General features: G+C 26.9%; 1 protein-coding gene and 2 long non-coding RNA genes across 3 annotated transcripts; all 3 read right to left on the bottom strand.

The window, feature by feature from the left end:
- Positions 1 to 3,768: 3,768 nt before the first annotated feature.
- Positions 3,769 to 5,029, bottom strand: LOC112639041. Its single transcript, XR_003123261.1, has 3 exons — positions 4,621 to 5,029; positions 4,170 to 4,283; positions 3,769 to 4,100 (listed from the first exon to the last, which is right to left on the bottom strand). It is a non-coding gene; the product is annotated as an uncharacterized LOC112639041 (long non-coding RNA).
- Positions 5,030 to 9,707: 4,678 nt separating this feature from the next.
- Positions 9,708 to 10,538, bottom strand: LOC109610154. Its single transcript, XR_002192658.2, has 3 exons — positions 10,450 to 10,538; positions 10,042 to 10,151; positions 9,708 to 9,808 (listed from the first exon to the last, which is right to left on the bottom strand). It is a non-coding gene; the product is annotated as an uncharacterized LOC109610154 (long non-coding RNA).
- A 2,926-nt stretch (positions 10,539 to 13,464) lies between these two features.
- Positions 13,465 to 18,925, bottom strand: LOC112639042 (cytochrome P450 4C1-like). Its single transcript, XM_025411832.1, has 12 exons — positions 18,575 to 18,925; positions 18,162 to 18,271; positions 17,830 to 17,920; positions 17,094 to 17,279; positions 16,779 to 16,872; positions 15,276 to 15,378; positions 15,072 to 15,171; positions 14,745 to 14,851; positions 14,577 to 14,645; positions 14,136 to 14,304; positions 13,752 to 13,931; positions 13,465 to 13,686 (listed from the first exon to the last, which is right to left on the bottom strand). Exons 1-12 carry the CDS (start codon positions 18,726 to 18,728, stop codon positions 13,520 to 13,522), a joined length of 1,530 nt encoding a protein of 509 aa, XP_025267617.1. The 5' UTR covers positions 18,729 to 18,925; the 3' UTR covers positions 13,465 to 13,519.
- Positions 18,926 to 20,205: the final 1,280 nt, after the last annotated feature.

Raw genomic sequence — 20,205 nt, 5'->3', positions numbered from 1 at the left:
CCATGAATTTTATCATGAAAATTGAAAATTGAAGTGAAGGAGGTAGGTCGAATAAAACCGGATTGGGCCAGTTAAACCAAACCTGCTTATCTGTTTTCAGGCGACGAAGAGGTAATTCGATATTAACATCACAATGTTAACATGTTTTTTAGCAATAAATAGTCACGTATTTTACCAGCAATTACCAATTATGAGCAATTATTTTATCATTCATTTTAGCATGTTGAATATTGCATAATATTATTTTTTGTTTCAAAGATTGATAATAAAAAAATTTGATATTTTATTATATTATATTATATGTATAATAATAATAAGATTGTTATATATTAGCAATAGATCGAGTTAAAATCGAGCTACTTTTTCGCAGGGCATTCTATATCGTCGTTATAATTAAAGTATAAAATTGGAATATGATTGAATGATAATAATTTTATTAAATTTTGGACAGGGTACTATGCGCTTTTTAAACTGTTGGACTTTTCGCAATGACAAGCAAGTATCCGTATTCAAGATTTTTCCCGGTTTTATTCTACTTCTACCTCGAGCGATCGTGAAATTTAAAAGAAAGAGAAATCTATTGTGACTGAGTGCCTAGCGTGTCTAGCATTAACAATAATACGATATCCTAATTTTTGTAATCATGACAATATTGATGATTTAAATTTCAATAAAATTGAATCTATTAGGAATTGTGTTATCTGTATGATATCTATTGATATCTTACATTGATAATTATAATAAGACCTGATAAATTTCTCCAGGTCAGTATTTGATTTTATAATATATAATTATTAAAATTATAAATTATTAAAATTATAGAATATTTTGAGAAATTCACAATAATATATATAAACTATTTTATTTATTTAAATTATTAAATTACTTACTTTCTAATTTCACGATAGCTCGAATGCTGATTCATGTTCCAATTTGCCAGGATGTATTCGGCTTTATTATATTAGGATTTATTATTACATAATAAGATAATAAGCATTAAACTTCAATTCCCCGGTAAGCTCATGATCCAAAAGATCCGAGTCCCGGTAAATCGCGTTGTGCAGAAAAACTATAGGAATTTTACGTATTGTTGTAAATTTCATTTTTTTTAATGGTTCTTAAAACTTTACAAAACGTTTAATCATAAGAATGTTTTATTCATAAATTGGGGGGGGGGGGGGTGTCAAATTTCTCGTTCAACGCGAATATTTGAGCATTCTGCGGTGAACGAAAATTTGTATATTTGTGAGATACATTTTTCCTTCTTTTTTTAATAAGATAGACATGGCTCTCAATTACACACAGTCCTTTCAAGAAAATCCAATACCTGTAAGTGAATTGTATGCCTAATGACATATATTTAGACTTGCCATATAAAAAAGACAACAGGTAAATGCCAAAATTAAAATTTCGACAAATATGCTATTTCTCTAAATAATATACTTATAATGTTAAATATGAATAAAAAAATATGATAATTTAACATTTTTATTTAAAAAGAAAATATACAATTTTTATTTGAAAATCATAGTATAAATTTTGACAATCAAATTCCTAGAGTTTCATTTTAATGTTAATTATATATTTTAATGTTAATAAGTAATATTTTAGGTATTGGGTCTTCTCAAAGCAGATATACATTGCGACTTCGACTCCCGAAACGTTCTAATTTGTCGTTAGACGAAGAATACGCGATTCAAACGTGCCGTAGTTAATTTAGATTAAGCGAATTTTAAGCACGTGTCGCACGGAAGAACAGGGTGAATGTAATTTATTTTAATATTTGAGAACAGTATTAGAATGAGTTCGCGTATTCTTTCGCAGTCTTGGACGAACTTTCGACATGTCGCATGATGTATTTAATTTCGTCCGATCCTTCAGTGGCGTTTTACGAGATTCGTAAATATTGTTGCTGAAGGAAGGAGGAGAGAGTGAGAAAAATATTTTAAAATATGTAAAGCCATCAAAACAATTTGGAATAAATACTATTAGCAACTATATATTTAGCTTTTGTTAATTGATCGTATATTTATATCTCTCAATTTCTATTAATTATTTCTAATTAATTTTTTGATAGTATTTATATAGTAAAATACATATTCTCAGATTTAATATCAAAATTTTGTATATGCATGTACTTAAGATCTGATTGATAAGCATAGAAAATTAGTACAAGTGAATCTCGAGAAGCGTTCGATTCTTTTAACAATTAATTACCATCGCCATCCTCGCCATCAGTGATGTACATAGGCGTGTAGGAAGACTCGACATTAACGCGACCTTATAGACAATGAGACTGATTTTTTATAGAGGACAAATTTTAAGCAAGTATACGTTGAAGTCGCGTGTGTCGTATTTCTAGCTAAAAAAGAAAAAGAATAATAAGCTGTACTTGTATTTTGAATCTATGTGATAGGTTTCAAGAGCAGCTCGAATTGTCTATAAAAATCTGTGATTTGTACAAAGAAGAATAAGTGAGAGAGATATCGATAATCAGTCATTGCGTAGAGAAGACAAAAATATCGTATTTTACGCTGCATCTAAATGCAAGTGAAAATACAAATTTGAAGCAATAAGGAAATGGAGACGGAGCCAATCGCTCTATAAATTATATATAATAAATTAAAATTCTCTAATTAACGTTAATTTTTGTATAAGAATATGCAGAATCTTAACTTGGTTATCATCATAAACGTACAATCAAATTACCTGTTACTTTTATCTTATTGTTAGATATTATTTAGTAATTTCTTAAAGTTACCTGAATAATTATATATTATATATCTATGTTATATCTATTATATTAATATCATTGTTCACATAAAAGTTAAGCAGTGTGTGGCTATACACGATCTGCAGGCAAGATAGCATAATTTATATTTATCACATTAATAGTATAATTATCATTTTTATGAGAGAAATGTGTATGTATATGCAAATTGCTGAGATTTATATAATTATTAAGAGTTCATTACGTTATAATGGAAGAATGAAATAAAGTGATATTTAGAGTCGTAAATAAAAGATTCATAACAAGTATAATCGTGCAAAATCGATAATTGACACATTGCAAAATCGGAGCAACATACACATTACTACAATTTATTAAAATCTTGCATGGAAAAATCACATAAACGAATATTGAACTCTAATTTTGACGAGAAAACAGTAATTAACACTCCTATGTGAATTGTTATGTCGCACTAATATGGATGTGTATCAAACAATTTAATAAAAAATACTGTCCGCTATGGGAAGAGAATTTTTTACGAAACTTACCGTAGAAATATTATATTTATGAAGATAATATTGATAGAATGTAGGTTCGTGAATCTGAAGAGATGATTATAAAAGTGTCAAAATAGAAAGGATATTGCTGGAAAATATTTTATTAATTTATGTCCGAGAAAAAGTGCACATTATATACAAATTTTTCTGACTTTTATCTAATCTTAATTTAACGGAAAAGTAAGAGATATATTTTATTTTAATCAATTTAAAAAGTAAAATACTTAAAATTGTTTTTACGAGTAATTCAGTATCATTGAATAGAATGGGCATTTTATCATAATTCCATAGATGAATACGACTGACCACAGTGTTGCCCTTCAAAAGGCAGCTGGCATTTAAAAAAGCAAAGTGCCCGATGAAGAGCCGCAACGTAGTCGTTCGATAATATTGTTCGAAAAATTCTTCTTTCGTAATGCGGGGGAATATCAAAAATCTTCATACATCACCTGCAGCACCAACAAATCAATAAGAAGAAAAGATGCAAACGAAATTATTGACAAATTTCAGCTGTAACAATGTGACAGAAGCATTCAAAGCGTTCAGATTAAGTCTCTTTCTTTTAGAACCGCACGTACAACCAATTTTGATTCGAATTTATTTTTGATTACCTACGGCTTAAGAGATTTTGAAAAAAAAATATTTTCTAAAGAATGTTAAGAACTGGATAATGGGACATTTAATTGTAAGATTACAAACAGAACGAAAATTATAATGAGTTAACGCTACACAGGTACAAATAAGATTATAAATTATCCCTTGTTTATGGATACTAAACTCCTACCTCGGCATCCTTTATTATAGCATATAATCTGAAGAAAAAGAAAGATTAGCCAGGTACTTCTGAAGCAAAGGTTGAGCTCTTTCAAGTATGTATTCACCGCTTATTCGCGACTAATTCAGGTACATGGAATGACTCGTCAAGACTGCTGATTGTTAGACAGCTGCTTTTAGTCATCATTCCGATATATTCACTGCTGATTCACTGCTTCATACTATAAATATTTAAAAAAAATTATGAATGTTTATATATTGTATAATAATATATATTAAGATTGAGATGTTGTAAAACAATGTAAAAATTATTTTAACAAGTTAATATTAATCACACAATAATGTTTTCTTTTATTAGCATGTCATATATACTTCACAGTTCAGGAATATAATTTTTATAATTTTTACAAACATCACTATATATATTTCAAGCCACAAAATTAGTTTCTACACGATATATTTTATATTTCAAGAGTAATTTACGTATTCTTTGCGAATTTTTAGCTTTTTTTCTCAAGAAATTGTAAGAATCTTTTAATACTGATATATAATAATTACATTCTAGAGTGTTTATCTGCTTTTTATCGCGAATATTTCACTCTTCAAGAACACTTTATCTCTACTGTTAGATTATGCGAAGTACACTTCAATTAATATTATTTGAAATTATCACAATTTTCTGGATTAGAGAAAGAGCACTTGCGAAAAAATGTCACGAGTAACGGAAGACGCAAACTGACGATTTCCAAGTTCGAACGGAGAACTTTATAACAAACACGATGCATTCCACCCACAGGATGTTGTGGCCTAGAGATTAGCCAAGCTCGTGAAAAGGAAACAGGAAGGGGCGGATATACCGAGATACCATCTTCACGAATTTATCCTAAAGAGTGACTACATTTTTTGCCTCTGATATGCTGTATAATTTGCTCATAATTCCGATAACAATTGCTATTTTTTTCTTTTAAATAATTACATTTAATATATCAATAGGAAGAATATTTTCAAAAATAAATGTGACATTCATTTATAGAAAAAGTTTACATTTTAAAAACTAATTAAACATATTATTTATTAAGCATGAAACTTCATAAACGTCGAAAGATTTTATTTCTGGAAAATAGAGGAAAAATCTTTTCCTCTCTTTTTAATCGTGATACATTTTTAACGTTACACAAACGGTCGAAAGGGATTCAGCCGATTCGTTAACCATCCTTTGACCTAACACCCATGTTTTTTTTCTATCTTTTCTCAACCGTCGTTCCCATTGAACCAGCCAGAATTCTCCCCAGGAAATGCAGCGAGACGCATCACGCGCATCTGTTCCACGTGTGTTTCATATCGCATTAAACGTGGCTAAAGCTCGTTGTATAATTTGAAAGCAAAATTATTCACACGCATTAGAATTCATAAAGATATATATTCATTACATATTATTTTATGACAAACTTTATAGTAATTATTCTCAAATGAAATTAATATATTTATGACTGTGTATTAATCGTGTGCAAGCTTCTTTTATAAATTAAACGTAACAATTTTATTGATACAAGATCTGCATTTTGTATATAACTATAAATTCATTCTTTATATCGGATATATAATGTAAAATAAATTATTAAATTTGTTAGATAATTTATAAACATTTTATTTAAAAATTGTATATCAATACTATATTTCTTTGCTAAAATTACCGATTAAATTTCATAATAAGAAATAGAATAAACCGCTCCTTCCGGCCGCAAACCTCTTCCCAAGTTTATTGATAAATAAAATTTCTTATCGTAAAAAGTCCGTTATTATTTCAGAGTTATAAAAAAATAGAAAAAAAGGTTGAAAGTAAAAAGTTTGAAAAGTAAATGTTTTGAAAATAAACGCAACTTGTGAAAATAATCAGTTTTATGCTATTGATTGCGGAGCAAAATATATCGTGTATTAAATTTCCAAATTTTAATTAAACAAAAATAATTAATTAACCAAATAAACTTCGCGAAAATTAAGTGGGCTTTAATTCTTTAGAATCTTTTTTAATTTCAAAGAGATTCCCAATTTAAGATGAATATATGAAAAGTTTTGATAAATAAAGTTCCCTCCCAAGAAAACTTGAGATAAAATCAATTATCGTTTCGATTAAAATTAACATCGAGTTTCTAGAACACCCTGTATGTAAAGTCGGAGCTCTTTGTAACGTCGAATTTGCCATTAAAATTTCTGATTAGTGCGATAGGGGTCAGTCGTTCGGATTACGAGAGAGAAAGAGAGAGAGAGAAAGAGAAGTCGTGGTCGAAGCGCATTGTTGGAATGACTCATCACGTGCGTGCGTTTTAGTTTATTTTTCTTGTGGCCGAATCAACGTGTGACTCCCAATGATATGCCGGGACTTTTTTTTCTTTTGAGGTCATGTTTTTTAATGCTCCTTTACGCAACCGCATGCCATTCGATAAAATACGCTTCCTCGATTCAATTCATTCACACGCAGCGATACTTTCGGTTGAATCTTATTACAATAAGAGAGAGAGAGAGAGAGAGAGAGAGAGAGAGAGAGAGAGAGAGAGAAATGTAATAACGCATATATATATATATATATATATATATGTTATAGATGTAAATCTACGCGATAGATCTCTTTCCCATGTGTTTCTTGCGAAGAAGGAATTAAATTTATAATCGTTTTACAAATGATACATACATGATTCAAAATCTGCGTTATTTTATAATTGCGTTTACAATATGTCATTCCAAATATGCGTTTAATTTAAAGACAGATATTAAATGTAAATAAAATTTTAATAAATTAAATATGATAATTAATTATAATGATTTTAAAATGTAAATAATATTTTATAAGTGGAAGAGGAATTAAATTCAAGATTTCATTATGATGTGTGATAAATCTACTGTACCATTGAATTGTACGATTAAAATGTTTCTCATTTAAAATTGGAAATCGGCGACAGAAAAATATAGAGATCTTAATGCGCAGAAAAAAATATATTTTAAATCTCTTAAAAAATATAGACTACTACAGATATATAAAAATATATACTACATATATAAATATAATTACAGTGTTGCGACTCAAGTATATGACCATATTTTTTATTAGAAATTATTTCAAAGGGAAAGGTTCTAGCTCCAAAAAAATAGTAAGTGATCCATGAGTAGAAAGAAAGAAAACTTGTTGTAGAAAATGGAAAAGAGAAAATTAAAACAGTAATCGTGATCCACTTAAGCGTTCTCCAATCATCAAAATAGACTCATACCAACCGCGACACCCGGTATATGACGCATGCCTCCTCCCGCGGAAGGAAGATACTCGTTTCCGTCCGGCGCGATACTCGCGGGAAACGTCGATTGCATGCGATCTTTTTTCCAATAACAATAACGAACCGTGACCAGAATTTTCCAACACGAGTTTTGCGCGCGAACCGACAACGACAACGACCGCCGTGTACGGCATCCTGAGGGCGACTGGACGAGCAGATTTGCGGAGCGCGTATGCGGGGAGGATACCGCCACCGCCGGGTGAGCATGAAAAAAAAGGAGAGAGAAAGAAACCGAGCGAACACACGTGGTGCCCATAGACGCAGCCGGGAATTCTATGGGACCCCTAGCAAGGGGACACGCCGGAATTTTCTTTTAATTCTGTGAATTACCCATTGTAAAACTCGCAAGAAAAATTGCAACCGAGCGAAATTAATTTCTTATTTAAATAAGCGTTTTCTTATTTAAGCGAGCGAAAAAGGAAGGTATATTTTATGTTAAAAAAATTTTAAATTTTGTATGTTAAATATTTATTATAAAAAATTAATTTATAAAAATTATGCGAAAATATGTATATATTATATTACATTCACATGGATTGTTTATCATAAGACATACAAAGCGGAAACTATATGTCAGAGATAAAATTTTCGTAAAGGTGAAAGCTGTCATCCATAGAAGGGATTGCAGGGTCAAAGAGCACTGTCCTACGACACGAGGGGACATGATGGAATTTGCATTTCCTGTCTACGATGAATAATTCCGGGCGAGACCAGACCGTGCCGGTCGCGCATGCTTTCGAATTAGGCCCCCGCGCATACTTGAAATCGGGCTCGAAACGTCGGCCTCTCTCTCTAGATCTGGAATCTTCAATACAATTCTTATTCCTGAATATATATTTATAAATTCTCGAGATCTCGTACAGTATTTAAATCCGATCTATTTTTCGCAGAATTCAATTTTTATAAGAACGATTCCCGAGACTTCCGATTGGCATCAAGTTCTTTGCGAAAAACAATGCGTATAAATTTCAATAAGAAATTAGCATTTCGAAAAAATTCGCGTCTTCGCGAATTCTTATTCGAGAAGAAATCGGAAAAGATTTCAACGTTTTTCTCCCTTGAATATTGAAACTAGATGTTACAAACGACGCAGAGTTCTTGCGAGGAAAACCTACGTTCAGAAGACGAGGGACCCGATACACGAAGGGTGGCTGGCTTCTCGGGGTAAAGAAATAAGAGAGACGAGAACGCAGCAAAAGAAAAAGGGACGTGGGGATATTCATGGGAACAGCTGTTCGTTGACGATGCGCACAGGGAGGAGACCTCACAGCGGACCCTTTCACGGGTCTCTCAGGTACGTGCAACACGTGTCGCGCCCGCGTTGCACTTGAGAAACCGCTCCCCTGATGACTCATACGGGGTACAATACGCGATATGCTTCGCACACGAAGGCGCGAAGCAACGGACCTACTATGACCTCCGGGGCCATTGAAGCTATACACATAGTGACGCATTTCTGACACAACTCTGATCGTCTTAAAAATTTTCTACAAAAATATTCGACAGAAACTCCGTTTATTTACTATTTAAATTTAGATTATTAAACAATTATATTAATTATACCTCACATTAATTAAAGGAATTGGAAAAGAAATACATCCTTCTTAGACTTCATTTATATCAAAAGCTAAAATTGCTCTGCAAAATTTTTATATCAAAATGTATATTTCTTATCAAAATGTGTTATTTTATATTAAATAGCAACAAGGAGAGGTAGTAATATTTTTCCTTAAAAATATGATTCTTGAAAAAAAGATTTTATCAAAACAAGTAAAATATCCTAGAATTGTCGATACAAATTTTATAGGAATATATTTTGTAGATTTTTATTCATATTCAATTGCACCATAACAAAAAAGCGTTGATAAAATTTTTTCCAATATTGTAGTCTCATAGTACGATAATAAAAGAAATATACAACTGCATCATTATAAGATCTGAATTATATTTGTGTGGAAAAACTTTATATTAAAACTTAACCTTCTGTATTTAAATATCTTTTATATAAAAAAGTATTGTATATAAATGTTTATATTGTACATTAATATTCTGGAAGCTAATCTGCTGTTCAATCGCGATTATAGAAACTATAAAATACAATAAAATTTTATTACAGTTTAATTGACCTCATTTATATATATATATATATATATATATATATATATATATATATAATTTTATAACAAAGAAATTGTATAAATTTATCATTTGAAATAATATTTAAAACTAATTGTAACATTTTATTTGGTTTTTTTGCGATAGAGATAGATCGATAACAAATTGTAATAGAAAAATATATACTTACATATTAACATTATTATGTTATTACCTGTGCTAGTGAGGAGACCTGTGTTTAACCAGGGATGTAATAAGTTATACACATGACCTTTCTCGATGTGCTTAGTGCTGCTTAGAATCGTCTGAAATCACCGGAAATAGAAAGAAGTATTATTTATTTATTATATCATTTAATCCTAGATATACTAATAATTTATTAATTGTACTTCTCTAATTTAATCTAATTTCGATGGAGTGTCGCTTTATTTCTTCAGTTTTTTAAAAAACATTTTTTATCAGCAAAAATCTTTTTGTGAATTGTACTTAAATCTAATTCATTCGTAAAGTGTATAAAGTATTGAATTTCATTTATTACCTCTAAATCGTCTGGATGACTGATTAACACTCCATATACAAAGAAACCCCCGAATTTAGCAATGGGATAATATTCATTAGATAATGTACAGAAGACCTTCCATAGTTTCTCTAAAAATTATATTATAAATATCAATACACACAAAATGTTTTGATGGAATTAATTTCAATATTAATGCACCTTTATCCAAATACGTTGAAAACAAATAAACAACAATAAATATAAGAATAGATAATAATAAAGATAAGTATAATGGATTGCAAGTTGCTATTGCAAAGAGAAATGCTCAGATAAGTAATTTACATGTAATAATTTTGATAAATATGTGTTCCAGAAATGATTCATGAATTTTTATTTATGCAAATGACAGATCAATTAATGTAAATAGATTAGAAATTTTGTATTTACCTGCTGACACTATGCTTTGGAACGCATTGCCAATAATCGAAAAGCCCGATGGTCCCGATATAAGATTAAGAAGTCGAGCGTTTCTTCCATAATGCACGTAATAATAATTATATATCAATAAAATAAATATAAATAATACCAATATAGTAATGAACATCATTTCTTCTGTTCTGATGTTTTTGATCGTTTAAATGAATTTAACTTTCTTCCATTTATTGCTTTTTTAATCTTGGATCACACATGTCACAAAATATATTATATTTGTTCAATAAAATTGACAATTAAACATTTATTTTGATATCCTAAATAATCCTAAACAAAGAAAGATGCTGAAATAGAAAGTATATAACAATCATTCTAATCTGCACTAATCGTATATTTTTTGTAGTTAATAATTTTAATGAGCTGTAAAAAAATATGATAAGTTTATTCCGGGTAAAGGGAAAAAATTATTTATATATTAAATTAGTCAATCAAGTACAAATTTTTTAATTAACTATTGTTTGCAAATGTTTTCTCTATTTTATTTTATTGTATAACATAAAATTTTATAAAATCTTATTGCAAAATCTTAATTGTCTTTAATAGTATTACAATTTGCGCGAGTGTTATTCTTACATCTTTATATCAAACAATATAAATTGTTTTTAACAGCGTCATAATTTTGTTTATTCTTTAATTGTAAAGAAATGTAAAGAATTCATAAGCGATCATATCATAATACACAATTACGATTCATTATTGTACTTACGCACGTATCTTAAATCAATAAATATACTTTTATATTATAATGGTACAAGAGTGACTTTGTAAATAAACCGGAGCTATTTAATTAACAAATTCTATCATAAACAAATAATTATTTTGAATTTTTTTTTGTTTTCTTCCAAAATTGTTAGCCTAATAATATTCCCACATATAATAATAAATAAATTATATAATTTTCTCGATTTCTTAAAAACGTTTATTTTTTTTTTAATTAAATATCGATTTTGTATATCTAATTATTGTATCAAACATGTCTGCAAGATTAATATAATGTACATTTAATAAGATAATAATATGAGAAATATTATAACATATTATAATAATTTATTAAAATTATAGCAATCAAATAGCTTATAGTTTGAAAAATATTGTATTAAACATTGGAATTTTGCAATAGAACATTATAAAATTGTATTTTATGCAAATATTATAAAGATTACCTGATAGATACTTTAATCGATACGATGATTAATCGATATATAACTCAAGTGATTTAAATGGAATTGCAACTCTCATCAAGCAGATATATAAGCCATTGGAAATCTGTGCGTGAACTGATAATAAAAATCTGAGGCCTGTATTTATAGCCTCTTAATTCAAATCCGTAATCAACTTTCTTAAGTCGCAAACGGCTGAATAATGCCACTTTGATTAAAGACTACATGACATTTTTTTCATATTTATATGAAAGAAATAGAAAGTTGTTTGTCAAGCCATTTTGATAGAAAAATAAATTTTTAGAAAACTCGAGATTCAATGTTCAAATTATTTTGATTTAAAATATCGATTATTTTTGTTATTCGAATATTTAACATATTCAAATCTTATAAAAATCAGAGGATGACATTTATGTCACTCTCTTTATGAGAAGCCTTATTTCTTTTTTTTTTGCAACAAATTGTTAACTTTCACTAGATCGAATACATTAGAATTCGATGCAATGAGAAGTGAGAACAATAAAATATCGATTCGTACAGCTTTTGTCTATAATCAACAAACTTGTTTATTATCATCTTCTGTTTCAGTTAGAATAAAATGAAATAATTAATATCGATAATCATTATATTATAAACAAGCAACATAGCAACATAGCAACATAGCAACATAGCACCAATAAGATAGCAGAATATCAGAAAAGAGCATAGAAAAATGTTAGTTTGCTAAATATAAATTTTGCATTTATATATCGTTAATATATTCAGTCGATTAATCTGTGTCGTTAAAAAAAGATCATAAACAAATTGACAGTTGAAAACAACATGATAATAAGATATAGTTGATAAAAGAATTATTTAAAAAATTGTTATGCTAGAGAATGTTGCTGAAGTGTATACTTTATTGGGTGGTGCTTTTTTGTCTATAAAAATAATGTTATCACTTTTAGAAATTGACTTGAGAATAAACAGAGATACATAAGCATTATAAAATTTTATTCTTTTGATTTAATATGTTTTTGAAATATTAAAATATAATAAGATTATATAATAAGGATATAAATGCGAAACTAATAAAATATGAGAAAGGGGATATCATAAGAAGACAGGTATCATAAAAATAACATAAGAATTAATAAAAAGAAGTAAAATAAAACATAAAATATATACAATCATTTATTAAATCACAATTTAAACTTTATAAGATAAAACATTTTGACTAAAAGAATATTAATAAAAGAATGTTAATAAGAAAAAATGTTAATAAAAGGAGAAATTTTTTATATATTATATATTATATATAATTTTTTTATTTCCACTCAGCGAAAGAATTCCGGATTAACTTAATGAAAAATGGCTTTCCGTAGAATTGGCTGAATAAAAGAATATACAATTAAATTCTTTATTAAAAAGTTTAAATTATTTTTGCACGAAAAAACTTCCCTATAATAATATATTTTTAATTTTATTACATAAAAAAATTTTGTATAATAAATGTTTATATATTGTACATTAATATTTTGGTTAATCTGCTGTTACAATCGCGATAAATACTTTATAATATAACTATAACTGTAGCTATAGCTATAACTATAATTAAAATAGAGTTATAACTATATGATAATTAGCAGAAAATTTTAGGTTTTGCACCTCAATTAAGTTTATTTTTATGATATATATATATATATATATATTTTTTTTTTTCGGTATTTTCCTAATTTCAATAACTTATATTAGATTCAGCTTTATTTTTGTTTGCAAGTAATGTTTTCACTACATGAATAAGATTCATGACAAAGAACAACTTCTTATATTCATTTGATTGAAACTTCTTATATTCATATGGTATTAACATTAGTTTTAAATGACTATTTGCATTTGATCGGAATGAATTTAAGATGAACTGGATGAGAAGGACGAAGTATGATATCGAATTTTAATTGGATATCTTTTAAATAATCAATAGGTTCCAAGTAAAAATTATACACCAAAGGAGCTATTAGAGCTTTCATCTCCAGCATACCGAACCGTTGACCTACAATACAAAATTTATTAAAATCGATCGACAAATGAGGATAAACAAAATTGTGGTTAATTTACCTATGCAATTTCTCGATCCTGCGCTGAATGGTATATAACAATAAGGATGACGGCCCTGTATCCTCTCGGGCAAGAATCTATCCGGATCAAATACTTCTGGATTCGGCCAAAAATTGGGATCTCTGTGAACTCCGTAGATATTAAGATATAAGATCGTCCCAGAGGGTACGATATATGATTCTAAAAAAAGCATATTATAAGATTAAAAAATACTAAAATTTAGGAAAATAAGAATTTGTTGAGAAAAATAAAATAAAATATATTGTATTCTTAAAATACTAATTAATTATTTTACATTCAATAATATACACGTCGTATTATATGTGTTATATGTAACATGTTCAAAAATATATACAACAAAAAAGTGACTAAATAAATAATTACGTAATTTTACATCTTCCCCAGGGTTTCGTAATATGAAAAACACGCTAGGATACAAACGTAACGCTTCTTTTATACATCTTTCTAAATATGATAAATTTTGCAATGAACTCATGTTAAGTTTTCCTTCGTTTTCTTGCATTACATTATCGATTTCAATTCTCACTCGCTCCTGTATTATAATAATTAAAACATATTTTTTTTGTGGTTTCTATGTGTGTTCATGGATATGAATAAATTTTTAATAAAAAACATAATAGAATATTTAATTAAGAATATTTAGATATGTTTTAATCTCTGTGGATATATATATATATATATATATATATATATATATATATATATAGAAAAAACATATCGCAATCTGATATCAGTATAATTTTAAGTAAAAATCATAATTTAAACAATTATTATGTATTATAATATATTGCGAGAAATAAATACCTGGATATCTCTGTGTTCAGCTAATAGTAGTAAAGTATACATTATACCTGCCGCTGTAGTATCATGACCCTGTAATTATATGCATATCATATTGTTATTCGTACTTAGATATCATGTCCAAAAAATTAAATAATTAAAAAAAATTTTTTAAAAATTAGACATACATACTTCGAACATAAAAGTATCGACTTCCTCTCTGATGTCCAAATCAGTTAAAGAATTTTCTTGAGATGCCGCTATTAAAAGGTCCAACATGGCTAACCGCTTTTTTTTAACTAGAAACAAAGCATCGTGATAACAATTTCACTTTTGCATATTGCGTTAATTTCATAGTATAATTCTTGTTTAAAATTTTAATGCTATTACAAATAATAATGATTTAATTTTGCAGCAAACCACTACGAGTGATTATGTGTATAATATAAATGGTACAAGCATAATTTATAATATTGATTGCACTGTGAAACTTAAATTAAAAACTCATCTCTTACGTACTTTTAAATATTTCGACATCTTCTGTTTCCTCATTATTTTCAAGATTTTTTAAATATTGATGGTTAGTAAGTTGGTGATAAAGCTTTCTTTCCGCAATAATCTACATAGGTACAATATTTAATTTTTAAAAATCTTTGTATTAATATCAATATAATTTTATATAAAAATGAAATATGAAGTATATGAAGGTGTTTTATTACGTACTTTTTCCGTAAATCCATGCAATATTTTCAAGACTTTCTTTTGCTTTCTTCCTTGTGGCGTCAATGAGAATAACATATCGTTGTAGAACCAAGGCTTCACTGCTCTAAATTCAATAAAGTTATATAATTGTAATTCAATAAAGCGATAATAGCTTCAATAATTCACTAATTTAATAAAGCTTTAGCTTGTAATTCAACAAAGCTATAATTTCAGTAATAATATAATTTTGTAAAAACCTAAAACGTTATTTGTAAAAGCATCATAAAATGAAAGTAATCCTTAAATGGTCATAAAATATAGAATATAAATCAAAAATTGAAAATTATGTATGTTTTATGAAAAGAATTCTCTACTAAGAATATTGTGCTTTTGTTTTAGCTACAAATTTTTTGGTCAAAGACAATTTCTCCTTAGATTCTATTATACAATTGATTTTTGCTTCATTTATCAAGATTCTAATATTTTAAATTCTTTTCTTTAACACTTTAACAGATTAACAGATTTCTTTAACACTTTAACAGATTAAAAACTGCAAATAATATTTATCTTATAATAAAACGCATAGTGGAGCACGAAGAGTATATTTTTATTACAACTTGTATATATTTTTATTGCCACTCCGCTTAAACGAATTGCTGTCTTATATTAATTGTTTATCTTCTTATGATTATTCATTAATTGACCTATTTTCAAAAAATATAAATATATAAATATATAAATATATATATATATATATATATATATATATATATATATATATCGTAATAATAATCATTACTTAAAAAATCCTAGATACATCACATTATATCACGCATTATATAGATTTATTGTATATCAATTAATATATAAATTACCTATAAACCAACAATTCTATTATATTCTATTATATTCTATTATATTCTTTTGCCTTCTTCCTTGTGATGACAATGAGAATAATAAATCGTTACCAAGCCCTTATTGTTCTAAATCAAAATTCAATAAATGTATGTACTTTAACATTATTTTGTAAAAGCGTTATTTAAAACTATGAAGTTAGAGTAATTTTTAAATAACTATAGATTGTAAAAGATGTATACAAAATTTAAAACTATATTACGAAAAAAGTAAAATTTTCTAAAAACACTTTATTTTATTTTAGCTATAGATTCTTTTGATCAAAGACAATTTTTTTACAAATTTGTTTACAAATTTTCACACGATTCAATTTTCTTTTAATTTTTAATCTGATATTTTTAATATTTTATAGATTATAAACAATTTTATAATAAAACATTCAGTGAGACACATATAATAGATTTTGATTGCAAATTGCCGACGCGTGAAACGAAGTGACGTTTTTTACGAAGTGACGTTTTTTACGAAGTCCATCTTTACATGATTATGCATTAATTTTTTTTCAAATATATAGATGTATTATAATCATGTTATAGGTGTATTATAATCATGTTATAGGTTATATGTCACAAATATATCACATAATTGTATACCATATGCATGAATTACCTGTAAATCATCAATTCAACTATTTCATTAATCGCATTTCGATATTGCTTTTGGAACTCGCCAAGTTTTTGCAGAGAGACGCCCATGGCAGTTTCTACAAATTTATTTATTATATAAGATTCAAAAGTGAATGATCGAAAATTATTAATAACTGAATTGTAAAAAGAGCTTTAAATGTAAAATATTGGATATTATGTATCTTTATTTGTAGTATTGAGAGATACTTCGTATAGAAGAACAAATTCTATTCTTATTTTAAGCTATAATCCAGAATTAAATCCTTTCCCGTACATAATATACAATAAGAGTCCTTACCGCATATCGCGTTTAACGTATGCTCACTAATAAAGGATGATAAATCCTTTACAACCGATATTTCGACATTTTTTAAAGATTTTGTCATGCAATCGCCCTCTTTGATAAAGATGTCGACAAATTGATTCAATATATTAAAATGAAATGTAGGTGTTAATATCTTTCGCCGCGTTTGCCACTTAACTCCTATAAACAAGATAACGTAAAATTTTGCCATAAAATACAGACAGTATTATATAAGATTATTGTCTCTCTTAGTTTAATGTTTAGTGAACAATTCTTAAACAACACATTATTTTTTTTATATTTATTTTTCTTGTATCTTTAAAATTCCTTCTATAAACCTTTTTCTATGGAATTTTTACGGTAAGAGTAAGTTTTACTTTGTAATTAAATGTTTATGAATTAGCAAATAGAAATTTGATTTAATTAATAAGTTTATTATATTAAGGATAATTTATTAGTGATGATGTTTGACTTAACTAAAATATCTCTCTGTTACTTTTATTTGAAATACATGCGTCATAGCAAAATTATTCTTCAATATCTCACTTCCAATTTACTTTTAAATTTATTAGTTTTCACAATAAGAAAGTTGTGTGTATAAATTTATCGTGTAAAATGATATTTTAAATCTAATTGTAATTTTTATTTAATTTCCTATGATGAGGGCACATCGGCAACAAGCCGCAATAGAAAAGTATATACTTATATATTAATGTTATTATGTTATTACCTTTGCTAGTGAGGAGACCTGTGTTTAACCAGGGATGTAATAAGTTATACAAACGACCTTTCTCGATGTACTTAGTGCTGCTTAGAATCGTCTGAAATCACCGGAGATAGAAAGAAGTATATATTATCTATTTATTATATCACTTAATCGTAAATATACTAATAATTTATTAATTGTACTTCTCTAATTTAATCTAATCTCGATGGAGTTTCACTTTGTCTCTTCATTTTTTTAAAAAAACGTTTCTTATCTACAAAAATCTGTTTGCCAATTGTAAAATTTAAATCTAATTTAATCGTAATGTGTATAAAATATTAAATTTCTTTTATTACCTCTAAATCATCTGGATGACTGATACATACTCCATATACAAAGAAACCTCCAAATTTAAAAAAGGGATAATATTCATTCATTAATGTACAGGCCAGCTTCCATAGTTCCTCTGAAAATTATATTATAAATATTAATACAGCCAAAAATATTTTTATACGATTAATTTTCAATATTGATGTATCTTCATTCAAATACTTTAAAAACAAATAAATAATAAAGGTAAGAATAAATAATAATAAAGATAAGAATAATAGATTGCAAATTATTATTGCAAAAAGAAGTGCTCAAATAAATAATCTATATATAATAATTTGATAAATATCTATATGTTCCAGAATAAATGATTTATAAATTTTTATTTGTATTAATGATAAGTCAATTAATGTAAATATATTACAAATTTTGTATTTACCTACTGACACATAGCATTGGAGTGCATTGCCAATAATTGGATAGCCCGATGGTCCCGGTATAAGATTAAGAAGTCGATTGTTCCTTTCATAATGCACGTAGTAATTATAAATCAATAAAATAAATATGAATAATATCAATATAATAATGAACATTGTTTCTTTCGTTCTGATGTTCTCGGTCGTTTATTTGAGTTTAACTTTTTTATGTTTATTCCTTTTTTAATGTTGGATCACACATGTCACAAAATAAATGATATTTGTTCAATAAAATTGACAATTAAACATTTACTTTGATATCCTAAATAATCCTAAACAAAGAAAGATGCTGAAATAGAGAATATATAAATAACAATCATTCTAATCTGCATTAATCTTATATTTTTGATAGTTAATAATTTTAATGAGCTGTAAAAAATATGATAAGTTTATTCCGGGTAAAGGGAAAAAAACATTATTTATATATTAAATTAATCAGTCGAGTAAAAATTTTTTAATTAACCATTGTTTGCAAATGTTTTCTCTATTTTTATATTGTAAACATAAATTTTATAAAATCCTATTGTAAAATCTTAATTGTCTTTAATAGTAGTACAATTTGCCGCGAGTGTTATTCTTACATCTTTATAAACAATATAAATTGTTTTTAACAGTGTTATAATTTTGTTTATTCTTTAATTGTAAAGAAATATAAAGAATTCATAAGCGATCATATCATAATACACAATTACAATTCATTACTGTACTTACAAATACGCACGTATCTTAAATCAATAAATATACTTTTATATTGTAATAATACGTGAGTGACTTTGTAATAAACCGGAGCTATTTAACAAATTCTATCATAAACAAAGAATTATTAAAAAAATTTTTTTTGTTTTCTTCCTACATTTTACCTAATAAAACCTAATAACCTAAAACCTAATAATATTCCCACATATAGTAAGAAATAAATTATATAATTTTCTCGATTTCTTAAAAACGTTATTCTTTTTTTATTTAAATATTGTTTATTGATTTTGTATATCATAATTATTGCATCAAACATGTCTACAAGATTAATATAATGTACATTTAATAAGATAATAATATGAGAAATATATACTATATATAATAATTTATTAAAATTATAGCAATCAAATAGCTTATAGTTTGAAAAAATTGTATTAAACATTGGAATTTTGCAATTAGAACATTATAAAATTGTATTTTATGCAAATATTATTTAAAGATTACCTTGATAGATATTTTGATACGATGATCAATCGATACATAACTTCAATGATTTAAATGGAATGCAACTTTCATCAAGCAGATATATAGGCCAGTGGAAATCTCTGCGTGAACTGATAATGAAAAATCTGAGGCCTGTATTTATAGCCTCTTAATTCAAATCCTAATCAGCTTTCTTGAGTGCCAAACGGCTGAATAATGCCACTTTGATTAATGACTACGTGACATTTTTTTCGTATTTTATACGAAAAAAATAAAAAGTTGTTTGATAAAAAAATTTTGATAAAAAAATGGCTTGACAAGGATTGAATTTTTGGAAAAACTCAAGATTCAATGTTCAAATTATTTTGATTTAAAATATCGATATTTTTGTTATTCAATATTTAACACATTCAAA

The sequence above is a fragment of the Camponotus floridanus genome, unplaced genomic scaffold (genome assembly GCF_003227725.1).
Source record: "Camponotus floridanus strain SB8 unplaced genomic scaffold, Cflo_v7.5 scaffold435, whole genome shotgun sequence".
NCBI lineage: Eukaryota > Metazoa > Arthropoda > Insecta > Hymenoptera > Formicidae > Camponotus > Camponotus floridanus.
The sequence above is the reverse complement of the archived record's forward strand: the minus strand, read 5'-3'. Positions and strand labels throughout refer to the sequence as shown.

Bases quoted from the DNA above. Each gene is read 5' to 3' on its own strand.
- LOC112639042 (XM_025411832.1), bottom strand. From the start codon at position 18,728: ATGTTCATTATTATATTGATATTATTCATATTTATTTTATTGATTTAT. The intron at 17,921-18,161 runs GTAATAAAAGAA...CGGTGATTTCAG, and splicing joins GTCATCCAGATGATTTAGAG to ACGATTCTAAGCAGCACTAA. The intron at 13,932-14,135 runs GTAATTATTTAT...TGCTTTTTTTAG, and splicing joins TGGGGAAGATGTAAAATTAC to AATCATATATCGTACCCTCT.